The 13066-nt window shown below is 46.6% G+C and overlaps 1 protein-coding gene across 2 annotated transcripts; it reads left to right on the forward strand.

Annotated features, from left to right (window-relative positions):
- Positions 1-267: 267 nt before the first annotated feature.
- On the forward strand, positions 268-11365 carry LOC119164832 (acid sphingomyelinase-like phosphodiesterase 3b). Of its 2 annotated transcripts, none has more exons than XM_075873046.1 (7): positions 268-487; positions 922-1141; positions 3144-3391; positions 4144-4304; positions 5639-5831; positions 9222-9418; positions 10694-10953. In XM_075873046.1, the coding sequence occupies exons 1-7, from the start codon at positions 406-408 to the stop codon at positions 10817-10819; spliced, it is 1227 nt and encodes a 408-aa protein (XP_075729161.1). In that variant the 5' UTR covers positions 268-405; the 3' UTR covers positions 10820-10953. The 2 variants fall into 2 exon arrangements, with proteins under 2 accessions (XP_075729161.1, XP_075729160.1); XM_075873045.1 differs by having other exon boundaries at positions 270-487; positions 10759-11365.
- Positions 11366-13066: the final 1701 nt, after the last annotated feature.

A 13066-nucleotide genomic window follows, 5' to 3' on the forward strand; every position in this document is an offset into this window, starting at 1 on the left:
AAGTCCGCTGTTGGTGTGGCACACACACACACACCCACGCGGACTTCGAAAGAATAAAAAATACAGAAAATATGACTTTCGTTGGTGTGGCACTGTATAAATGCATACAGTGCCACACCAACTAAAGACGCATTTTCTGTCTTTTCCCGCTACTGCGTGATTTTTTCCAACTATACTGTCACGCTGCATATTTTAATTACGGATTTGTTGAGCCTGTTGAGTGTGAGGGTGACACTTTTTCTATACGCCTTCTCGTACGTAGAAATTTTCCGTCGGGCGCTTCAGAGTAGCGGGGTTGCAAATCTATACTCGCTAGATGGCCAGACGCAAGATCTTGTTTCAATGTAACGTCATTTCTCGTGGCCCGGACTGTACTTCGTTTTTGCAGAAGTCACTATACCGACGATGCGTTTTTTGAATCAACGAATCAGGCCATACGTACATGACCAGCCCGCAATCGAAGAAGTTCCAGAAGGCAACACGACGGGTAGGCATTTCTGTCTTACAGCCTGTATTGCGGTTGGCCCAACAGAAAGCCGACAGATGTGCACGTGCACACGATTTGTTTTCTTGTTTTTTTTTGTGCTGTAGTTTCGAGCAACCGTATAGATCTTTATCGCAATCGCCCCGAAAAAAACTGTTGAGTGATTTTCACAGACCACCCCTGCATGCTTAGGAAAATTGAACGTAAACAATTGATATCGGCGGGCTCGGGACAAACAGTGCCGCGTGTGTCGCCATCTTGCCACTCTGGCGACCGCTCACTTGTGCAAATGTTTTCCGTTGAGACTGCTCGCGAAAGTGTTGCTATTCTTGCGTAAGTTTTCCTTGGTTAGTACATAGTAATGAATGTGTGCATATGCGTAGTTACTGAACTAGGTGCCCCACTCAAGTTTACTTGAATGCCTTCTGTCCCAACAGGCTACTTCTGGCACTTCACTGACCTTCATCTAGACAGGGACTACTCGACGCAGGGCTCTCAGAAGCTCTCGTGTCACCGCATCAATAAGGGTCCAACTGGCTTGAGGACCGTCGGTCCTTACGGAGACTTCCTATGCAACACGCCCAAACTACTGGCCACGTCCGCCTTCGCTGCCATGGAACGGATTAAGCCGGACGTAGATTTCATACTCTGGACAGGGTAAACCTGTTTCAGAACACTTCGTAATGCAAAACCTGCTGTCGGACGGCCCACTGCTTATATGCGGGCTAGCTAAGGAATTGATTGATTACGCACACGGCAGACCAGATATTGTCACATCTCAGTAAAATACGATTGATTGATATGTAGGGTTTAACGTCCCAAACCACCATATGATTATGAGAGACGCCGTAGTGGAGGGCTCCGGAAATTTCGACCACCTGGGGATCTTTAACGTGCACTCAAATCTGAGCACACGGGCCTACAACATTTCCGTCTCCATCGGAAATGCAGCCGCCGCAGCCGGAATTCGAGCCCGCGACCTGCGGGTCAGCAGCCGAGTACCTTAGCCACTAGACCACTGCGGCGGGGCGAGAATTAGGTGTTATGCACCCTTTTTCGCTTGCCAAGTGCACTTGGCCGTGGCGTGGCCTTTGATGTGTAATTTCAGAGATCTATCTCATATTGGTCACGACTCTTGATATTTACAGTATACAGTATAAATAATGAAAAAAACGAACTCTTGGGACTCTCTCTCTCTTGTGACACAGCCTAATTAAAACCAGCAGATAATGAAGCCAAGGAAAGTATGGAGATCTTTAATGGCGCCGTTTCAAGTGTATTGTAACAATTCTGATATAGATATAAAGAGAGAGTGGGGAAAAAGACAACTTGCCGCCGCCAGAGACCGAGCCTTGCAACCTTTGGATAACGCGCATGGTGTTCTTGCCAACTGAGTTACGGGGCGCTCGTCCCTTCGTCCACTGTGTCGGGTTTTTATGTTCACGCAAACATTAAAGTGTTAATCAACACAGTTAAAACAGTACAAGTAACGTCCCCTATATCTTTCTTGGCCTCAATATCTGCTTGTTTTCATTAACATTAGAGTATATATCAGGGGTATCAAACTCAAATGAGCTAGCGGACCGCAGTCATGTAATTTTATCCCGCAAGAGTCGGAACCGTGAAGAAGGTTGGAGCGGCTTGGGGGGGAAAAGGGGATTGAACGAAAAATTGCCCCCACTTCCCTGAAGGGAATCGTGAGGAGATGCGAATGCATTTCTTGCGCCGACATTTTAATGGCGTAAATTAATGACGAGACGAGTATTTTTGCCGTAACCATTTATTTACACATTCATAAGCCAGTGAACGTTCGGTCGAGAGTGAAGCGCGCGCTTCATTTATATGTACGTACGAGCGATCGGACGGAAGTGTGGGGCGCAGGGAGGAGAGCGAATGGTGAGAGAAGGCGCGGCGCAGCACTGCACCTACACTCTCCACACACGCGGGAGCTCCGCTGAGCCAACACCACCTAGACTAGTCTAGGTGGTGTTGGCTGAGCTCCCGCGATGCGAGCGCCCTCACAAGCTGGAGCGCACTCCTTCTCTCCACTCACTCTTCGCTATTCCGCCCGCACCACGTGCTCCGGTTGCTCTGGGAGAGGGAGTGAGAGCGGAAAGATAATACCTGCCGGCGTGCGGACACCGACAGACGCCTGACATGCCCCGACTAACAAATGCATTCGCATTTTACAAATATGGCGCTTCGGAACTGCTCAGCTTACGGCTCAGCTGGTCCAACACGCGGAAATGCTAGACAACTCGAAATCGTTGAGAGGCCATCGAACCTCAACAAAGCCGTTCATGATTGAATTAGCCAGTCATAAGTCGAACCTTTTCTAACCATTTTACTTTGGAAGTAGTGGCACGGTGCAGCTGGTAACCTAAATGTGAGGCCCACGCATTTGTCGTGGCGGATGCTGAAGCGTACACTTTTCCCATGAGTGCTTGCGCTCTCGTTGGTGGCGTTCTTGTGCTTGAAAAAATGTATGTAATCTTAGCTCGTAAAGCATGCTCGTGATTATGGGGAATTATTTTCCTGACACATCAGTAATGTGTCTTTTTCCGCCGGTTGGCATATTCGTGCTGCCGTTCGTGCTGCTTGACAATGTGAAGATACAGTCGTTCGGCGCGCATTGTCATGCGCCTTTATGACGTTACAGGGACAACATGCCCCACGTGAAGGGAATCACGTGGTCGGCCCTGTACAGCCAGACAGACTGGGTTCGAGCTGTGCTATCACGTCAAGCATTGCGACATCGCGCCCTGCTCGTGCCCGCCCTGGGAAACCACGACTGGGTTCCAGCGAACGCCTTGGATTCCGAAGACGCAGCGCACTACCGAGGCTTCCTCAACGAAGCCGGGTTCAGACGACTGCTTCCTGTAGATGGGCGAAGCACCTTCGAGCGCGGTCAGTTATTAAACCCCAATGCTTTCGGGGCATTTCGATTCCGTAAAAGGACAGTCTACTGTGATAGTTGGGGGGGTATTCCTTGTCTGCAGTGGGCGTAATTATATGCTGATGATGACGATGCTAATTTGTCATTTGTTTAAAGTATTCACTAATAAAATTAGCGCAAAAGTGAAGCGCATGCACAATTACAAACAGGAAACGAGGATGAACGTCACTTTGAACGGTTTATCTCGACTGACGCACCGTTCGATAAAAAGCGTTCTGCCATGCTTTTTGCCCATGTAAAGGGGAAAAAAAAGTGAACAAGGCTGTCATGCACTTGTTTGAAAAAGCAGTCTGAGAAGTAAGCTTTTTCATCGGTTTCGCTTGGGACCGTGTCCTAATTTTGGCACTTCTTTCGTTAGTTAGCTTGCTGTAGTAATCAGTAAAAGACTTTCTTTATATTTGCAGCAAATCAGTCCTGTGGAAGGTAAATTGATTAATTGATTGATTGATTGATTGATTGATAGGTCGATCATCCACACGTTTGCAGCAAGAACCTAAAAGGCAATCCGTGCGGAATATTTTGAAAGTTATCAAAAAACTATTGCACCGCCGCAGACACTGCCGCAGCGATGATAACTTTCTAATGCGCTTTTTAACTAAATTGCCAAAACTTTTCTTTCATCCTTGCTTTCATCCAAACTTTTCTTCTGCCTTGCGAACTTACGAACAACTCATTTGCCATAATTTAGACGTTTTCTACACAGGTGGCTACTACAGCCGGTCGCTGTCGAAGAATATTCGGCTGGTGTGCATCAACTCTGCTCTCTGGTACAGCGTCAACAAGGGCCAGCGTCCTGGACCCAATGATCCCCAGATGGCTTGGCTGAAGGAAGAACTGCACGACGCGCAGCGTCTAGGACAGAAGGCACGGACTGTGGTGCCATACAACCGTTGACAGTATCGTTTTGTTTAGGCACCGTATACTAATATGGTAAAGATATAGTAATACCTTATGGGGTTTAATTAACGTACCAAAGCCATGATATGATTATGAGAGACAATGCGTAGTGGAGAGCTCCAGAAATCTAAGCACATGAGCCCCAAGCATTTTCGCCGCCATCGAATGTTATGGTTCGTTCATTGGCGAGGAGGCCGTTACGTTTTACAAGTCTGTGCCGTTGTGGCTACGGTGCTGAACTATTGGCCCGAAGGTAGCGGCCGCATTTTCGATGGAGGCAAAAATGCATCAGGCCCGTGTACAAAAATTTAGTTGCACGTTAAAGGACCCTAAACTGCAGTGGCGTAGCCAGGGGATGGCACAACGAGTCCATGCCCCCCCCCCCCCCCCCCACCAAATTTGTTGCTATGGCATACAGAGCGAAAAATGGAACATTTTATGGAGTTACCCCCCCCCCCCCCCTGAAATCAAGGATGTGTCCCCCTTGCGAAAAAAAAAAACTTTGCGCGCGCCTCGTCATTTGCGCAGCCCTCCACTATACGGCATTTTTCGTAATCTTAGCGTGGTTTTGAGACATGCAACTTTGACAATTACTAGTTTTACAAGTGTTAGATAATCAGCCTGTAAGTTTCTCAGTTGTGCGAACACACCACCACGCTTCGGTTTGGTTATGTGGGCTGGGTGGGATCGGATAAGGTTAGTTAGAAGCACTTGCTGCTGGGCTAGTTGGTACGTCATTGTGAGGGCAAATTCTAGTCGCCTAAGACGCCACAAGAACAACGAAGAAGCGCAGGAAAAGAGCGTCACGCTCGCAGCTCATTTATTAACCGCAGAAATATGTGCGCCGCACCACGCATGCGCGGACGGCAGTGCCTCACGTAATCACTGCACATCAAAACACGATCAGGATTTGGGTGTTGTAAGCCACATCAAAACTACAGGTCATTGGAAATACTTATCTAACAAGCAACGAAGAGCAAATTTGGTTAGGTTAGGTTGTATTTAAGCTGGAACTCTTCCCGTGGCAGTTTACGAGGGCGTATTCAAAGGCGCTTCGTTGGGGAAGAGGGGTGTAGCCAAATACTTTTTTTTTTTTCTGTGGGCGGTGATGTTCTATTTTTTCGTATGTGTCATCTGTGCGTGTTCATACATACGTGCAAAACTGAAAATTCTCGAGAGGAACCCCTTTCCTCCTGGCTGTGCCGGGGTTAAAGACGCTGGCGAAGAGGATGTTCACGTAACCTAGCTCACTCAACGGCACTAAATTAAATCAGTAACGAATAATTCTGTTTCTCTCGCAGGTGTACATATCGGGACACATTGGCCCTGGCTACTTTGTCCGCTCTATCGCTGGCAAAGCCGCTCGCCCGGTGTTATTCGACGACATCAACGACGAGTACCAGGACCTGATCGCCGAGTACAGGGACGTCGTAGCCGGGCAGTTCTTCGGCCACCAACACAGCAACAGCTTCGCCCTTTTGTCCGATAGGAACGGTGAGCTGTCAAAGTGCCCGCGTTTTTATGCATGATTATAAAGGGGAGAGCCCCGCCATGGATCAAGTTTGCTAAGCGGCCGATGGTACGGTGGCAAGACAAAGCTTATCGCACCGTGCGATTGGAGCGCTTCTGTTATTACAGCGAAGCTGACTTAGTCTAACCTCAACCGTCGCCATTCTAGTCGTAGTGCAGTGGTGGCGATGGTGGTGGTAGTAATAACAATATAGTAGTGGTGGTGGTGGTAGCAGTAGTGGTGTCAGAGTGGCAGTAGTAATGGTAGTCGTAGTAGTGGTGGCAGTAGGGGTAGTTGTAGTAGTAGTGGCGGTGTTCATAAAGGAATGAATAAAACGAAACGATGATGATGCTCTATTATTGCATTCAGTCGCGCGCTTACACTTTCGCAGACTGACAATTCTCAAGGCGTGGAACTGGTTTATTAATTTTCTGCAGCCTCTTTAGGGCTATATTGGGCACAGTTAATATGGAGCTTTAAAACGTACGCAAAGCATTGCGTTTTCGTTGCGTATGCGCCGTACACTCACCTATTACGGGTTCCTATTGAGCGACGAACGCTAACGCTATACAGAGTGTCCCATGTAACTTTAGCCAGAGTTTTAAAATATGCCGGACCACGTAATTACGACGCGACCAAATGCATGTTACCGTTGCCTGGAGTTAGTCAGACTATTTTTTTGTGTTCTCAAATATTGTTTAATTAGATATGTTTGACACATAAAAATTTCAATGAGAAAGTTGTAGATCGGTCTGCAAAACGCCTGATTAGACAGTTTTGAAGTGTATATCTGTTAGGTAGTAGTGTTTTTTCTGCTATTTGCAAATGCCCGCGGAATACAAAAAAATATCACGTGACAAACCCACTCCCGCGTCAGTGCGCACAATGATTCTAGTGCTCCTTAACATTCCGCGTAGGAACGACATGCTTCCCTCGCAACGATTCATAACAGCGATAAGCAGCCACAGCGGTTATCGTTTTTGTGGCCGATAGCAAAACGGGTTTATCGTAAAGTCACCACCATCGTTGCGGCCCTGCCGAGACAGCACAATGAGGAAAATGCTATAGTCGTTCGTACGCGGAACGTTAGGGAGCACTAGAATCACTGCGCGCACTGGCGCACGAGCGGCTTTGTCACGTGGTATTTTTTGTATCATCGCGGCATTTGTAATTAGCAGAAAAACACTAATACCAAACAGATACAAAGTTCAGAACTGTCTAATCGGACGTTTTGCAAACCGATCTACAACTTTCTCATTCAATTTTTTGTCTTCGATTTTCGAAAAGTTAGTTAATTAAACATAACTAATTAAACAACATTTGAGAACAGAAAAAATTGTCTGACTAACGCCAAGCAACGGTGAGCAACATGCGTTAGGGTCACGTCGTGATTTACGTGTACCGGCATATTTTTAAACATTGGCTCAAGTTACGTGCGACACCCAATATATACGCCAGCAAGTTTTGTGTAAGCTTTTCTAAAACTTCCCATTTCCAAATGACTGCCATCAGAATTGCAGCTAATAACAACGCGGCCGAGTTGGTCATAATGGAGGCGTAACCATTCAAATAATGCAACTTTTCTTACAGCGGAGTGGAGTGCTAGACAACACTCGTAATCTCGGGCTCAGATAATTTTTTGTTATTATCACGAATGGCCTTTTTGAAAAAAAAAAACAATGTTCTAGCTTCGGCGTTCTTGGTAAACACATATGTTTGAGCGCAGTAAATATAACGGATATCACGAGAGCAGCTAAAATTATTTTAAAATAAAGCAACAAACATAAAAGTCAATATCGGCAGAGCTTTATTAGGTTCAGTTTAACATTAAGGCAATAAATTCCTGAAATGCGGCTATTTTACGCCATTTACCACATCTGCGATTTTTTTTCTATCCGTCCAAAGCCCTTGCACAGCAAAGTAAAACAACATCCCCATAGCCTACATCACATGTACGTGCTCTTTGTTGGGAATAACTCTGAACCAATTGGAGCGCCGTTTTTTCGCCGCGTGGGCTCTAAACTTCGGGAACTGCGAAACGAGCGAAAAGTGTTTCTTGGCCCCAAAATTTGTATAGTTAGTTCTAGATGAAAAAAAAAAAGTCAAACAACTAGCTTAGAAATTATCGCTCTGGTTCAAAACACGTGCCTGAAGTAATCGTTAAAATTCGGAGTGGCGACCGGGACCTCGTGTTCGTTCCTCTCTGGACACATTCGTTTGCATTTGAATATTTTGTCACTGTTTTTCCTTTTGCCTTTTTATGGAACAAGCATAATCGCATGCAGGGCTCTTCATTATGGAAACAACGTTTCAGAAGAGCCCCCCCCCCCCCCCCCTTTATTATTCCCTAAATATAAACTCTGACACAAATATGAAAGTGAAGTGTCGACTATAGCGTGTTCGATGTAACGAAGCGAGGCAATATGTTGCTGATCAGGAATAGTTACCAACTTATGAAATCCGAGGTGTAACGTCACAAAACCAAGATATGATTACGAGGGACGCCGAAGTGAAGGGCTCCGGAAATTTCGACCATCTGGGGTTTTTTTAACGTGCACTGCACGGCCCTCGAGCATTTCGCATCCATATAAATGTGACCGGTCTCGAACCCGCGACCTTTTCGTCTGCAGTTGAGCGCCGTAACCATTGGTCCACCGCGGTGGACTGCTGAGCAAGGAATGACCAACTGGTCGTTTATTCGTTCATGTCGTTTATGTAGCTGAGTGTACACTGAGGGAAGGGGAGAGACGGGGAAAGAAATGGAAAAAAAAAACAGTATCTGCGCACAAGTGCGACAGCCCGATCTGATACGTCTTCCTACGATTGAGACATTTGCTTGAACTCATAATTTCCCCAAAAAAAAGATAAATCTGCGCACATGCACGATTGTCCTGTCTGATAAATGTTTGCTTCTTTGCAGACTAGTTGGTTCATACTTCCTTGCAGGGGCTTATTTGCTGACTGTAGTTGGTTCATACTGAAATCTAGACTTGCTGCGCAAGCAGACATAAGGAAGGGAAACGGAACAGAGTGCTCTATTCTGTCTTCCTTGTTTCTGTTGCCGCAGCAAGTCTAAAATAATGACGTAGTTGCTACAACGGCTTGCTTTGCTCGTCAGCCTTCGTTTGAATGCAATTTCAGGTGTTTTTGGTCACCATTAACGTCAGAAAGCATGAGTAGCCGTAACATTGCGCGTTTGGACTAAATGGCGTGAAAGGCCCGACTGAGTAAAGGGGTGGGACAAAATAGGCTCCCCCGGCCCTTTAGATGACTATATAGGAACGAAACAGACCCCTCGCACCGCGTGCGCACGCGAGTGGAAGCTGGGTTCCTGTATTAAACGGCGGTATGCAATGTAATGCATTCGTGCGTAGGCACACCGGTGAGCTCTGTCCAACTGGCTGGATCTGTCACGCCGTGGGGCAGCAGCCATCCGATCTACCGTGCCGAGTCGGTGCCTACCAATCCGTGCGTGCGACTCTACACATACCGACGCACCACCGGAGAGCTCCTCGACTACACTGTCTATTATCTAGACTTGGAAAAGGCCAATGCAGACGCCCTAAACCAGGTAACCGTGCACTAGCTGCTTTACTTAACATTAGGGGGACACTAAAGAAAGCTATATTTTTATCTCGCATTAGTAAATTGCTCTTCTACGACACCTTAAATACCGCGCGCGTTTGGTGCGAGAACACCGCTCGTTAAGTGAAAATATGCGCAAAAAAAAAAAACGTGGGTGGTGACTCCACCTTGGAAGTTCTTGTACCTGTCGCTGTGTCATTCATTATGACGTCGCCTGCTAGGACCTACGTAGTTCCTAACCGTTAAAGAAGATTACATTGTCCTCTGTGTGAGCAAGATCGTCGTACGAAGTTTCAGAAAAAATTATTGAATAAGTGTGGCTGGAATACGAAAGGAACACTTCGAAATTTGTGACGGCACTATTGGATATTTCAGGGAGAAACTTAAAAGCGTGGCATTTTGCATTGATTTTTTCACTTATAAACAAACATATAATGTTCACCATCATTTAGGTTTCGTAACGTATATGATGTTGAGCATTAACGACACAATTTTCTAATTATGACTTATCGGTCTGAACTAATTTTTTGCTTCACTTTAGTGTCCTGGGTATTTTAGCAATTACGATATTTTAGCCATGACTGAGTTTTGCCAATGCAAACAATCCCGGTACGTATATCTCGTAGGGGCAGCGGTGCTCAGAAAATGCAAATCACGTAACCCCGCTTGCCCTTACCTTAAGTGCGGTTCACTTTACTGGGCCAGGCTGTCGTCGTCGCTTGGCGTAACGCAGACCAAGCCACATATAGCCAATTAATATAGACAACTGTAGCGTATACGCAGCACGCGCTTCTTCCTCGAGCGCTTCGATGGTGATATCAAAGCAAGTCTTGTACCTCTTGCTATTCGAGCGTCTTGGTGATCATATTAACGCAGACAAAACCACACTTATCACAGCCAGCTGTGACGTGGCATACTGAGCGCGCCAAAGAGAACTCTTCTTGTTGAACGAAGTATAGCGGTTCCTTCTAAGGGCGCCACATTCAGAGAAGTAAGCGGTGCGTCATTTCCAAACACGGGTATAATTCTATGCCAGCAAGTATAGACTAGTCGGTCAGCTCATCGTGCTGTTTTTTTTTACATTAGGTTTATTTTTCTCTCAATGTTAGATTATTACGTTAAACGGCACTGCATTCCGAAGGCTTGACATATATGTCATATATGTCTTGACATATATGTCAAGTGTTGACAGCAGACGCTATAGCGTCTGTTGTCAACACTAATTCAATATCGTATTATTGCCCCTCACCCTCCGTCGAAGGGCCGTTTTCTTTTTTTTCTCGGGAAATGGCGGCAACTCTATCTACGCTGCCTGGCGTCGTCCAGGAAGAGCCTCAGTGGGAGCTGCTGTACTCTGCGAGGAATGACCTGGGCGTACCTGACCTGAGCACGGCCGCTATGGTCGATCTGGCCCAACGAATCGCCAGTTCTCCGGACCTGCTGTCGCGCTACATCGCTCTCAGTTCGTCCCTCAAGGACTCCGGGCCGTGCGGCAGTGTCTGCCGGCGAACCATGTTGTGCGCCGCCCTGGCTTCGCGGCCTGATTCGCACGCCGCGTGTCTCGCCCGGAAGGACAGTCCCCGTCGACTACTTCGGAGGACGAACCGCGCCGAAGCCACTATGCCCGCGTATTTAGACGCGACAGTCCTCTTGTTAGTAATGGTCACCGGAGTCGCTTTTGTCGTGATAGTCAGAAGGAACAGAACGATGCGGTTATACGTGCGATTCTGATGACCGCGTCGCATTCGGGCGCGGGCGCCCTTCTGAATGCTTCTAACATGACCTCAAACACGCGCGTTCAATTTATGTTTTCTTTTTGTTAGCACATGGTTTTGCTTTACGTACATATTTGTTTTTTCTGTTTTTTCGTCTCATATTTTATATACTTATTGTCATGAACAAAAAGAGGAAATTAAAGCGCTCGTTTTTTCGACGTCACGGCTACTAGCAGCGCAGGCCTACTAACACTCCCGTGTTTCCACGCACATAACGACATCATCATCATCGTCATCATCATCATGATCATAATCATCATAATCGTCATCATCATCACCATCATCATCACCACCACCGCCACCACTAGTCTCACTGTGCGCCCACAGCAGGGCAAAGGTCCCATGTTCCTATGGTCAACGCGGTCCTGTGCTTGCTGTTCTCAAGTTACACCCGCAAACTTCTTAATCTTTTCTGCCCACCTAACATTCTGTCTCCATCTCCAGCGTTTCCCGACCACGTGATAAAATAGTTTAGCTCGTAAGGAGTCGCGCGGCAAAGAAGCATCACTCTGTGTTGCTTTTTTTTTTTTTTGCTTCGTATCTTACATGGTAGCGCATCAAGAAATGTAGGCGCTGCTAAGCTCGGTAGCGTGCGTTCGAATCCTGACTACGGCGGTTACAGTTCGAGAGCTCGTTTCATAGCTCCATAAGCAGGTCACTTTGAGATTGAAGATGCGGAGCAATTTATTTGTGTGAAGAAGACGCCATAGAGTTTCCTATTTATGCACTATAGATGGAACCCTGGCGCTATATTGTCTACGGGAGCTGCAACTCATGGCGCTTCAGCAAGCATGGAGATTATAGGTGGTACAGGGGTTCGCCTAATCTTCGTACTTCATGTACTGTTTGGCTTCGCACGGTTCGAAGCTGTTTTTTCAAGAAACAACAATCAGCAGTAGTTTATCAGTTACGCTTTACACCCTAAAGGCCAACTCCGGCGATTTTTCGACCATGTCAAGGTAATGGTATTTCTATGTTTCTGAGACACACTTGTCACGAGCCCAATCGCTGAAATGCTCAGGAAATCTGAGAATAATTTTAAGGAGGAAAAAGGTGCAAAACCGAAACCCGACAGGCCGCCCTGTCTTCGTATGACGTATACTATTTGGCAAGAACCGGAGGCCGCATACTGGTTTTGCCGGCGCGGAGTATGAAAACTGTGCAAGCCAGGCCAGTGAAGCGTCGGTCAAACACCGTGCACAAAGGAAAGAAGAAAGCTTTCCCGCGCTATACCCGTGCCAAACACCGCCGCCTTGTGGCCAGCATAATAAACGCTGTAGCAGCCAAAGTAGCGATGCCATCGTCACTTCTGTTCACATGCCAAACATGACGTCACACAGACAGTCTTGCCAATAACTCTGACAATCAAGGTAAGCTTTTCAAGGCAATCTTTAAAATTCATTTGCAAACAATCAGCGCATCTCTCAAGCCTGTAATTTGGCATAAATGACGAAAATGTGCAAAAGAATGTACCCAGCGATTTTCATTGAGATACATTAACCTCAAAAAATCGCCGGCGTTGGCCTTTAAGGGGACACTAAATGCATTTATGAAGTCGACGTTAATGGTTGAAATAGTGGTCCAGAAACCTTGTAGTGTTACTTTTGCGCCGAGGAAGGACTTATTTTGAAATAAAAATCGCATTTTAGCGGTCTGCGTCGGGTTAGCGCACTTCAAATTACCCGCCTCCAGAAGCGGACCGTTTCACGCATAGAGTTTTATGTAATAATACCTAGAGGGGAATCTGGCGCTGGTGTCTACGCAGGCGCCTTCAGCTGCACTTGTACCCCCATGTGAATTATGGGAAGTACAGGCTTTAGATGTGATTAGGATGGATTACATTTTTGAGATTCGTGGCG

Source organism: Rhipicephalus microplus, chromosome 9 (genome assembly GCF_043290135.1).
Source record: "Rhipicephalus microplus isolate Deutch F79 chromosome 9, USDA_Rmic, whole genome shotgun sequence".
NCBI classification, from domain to species: Eukaryota; Metazoa; Arthropoda; class Arachnida; order Ixodida; family Ixodidae; genus Rhipicephalus; species Rhipicephalus microplus.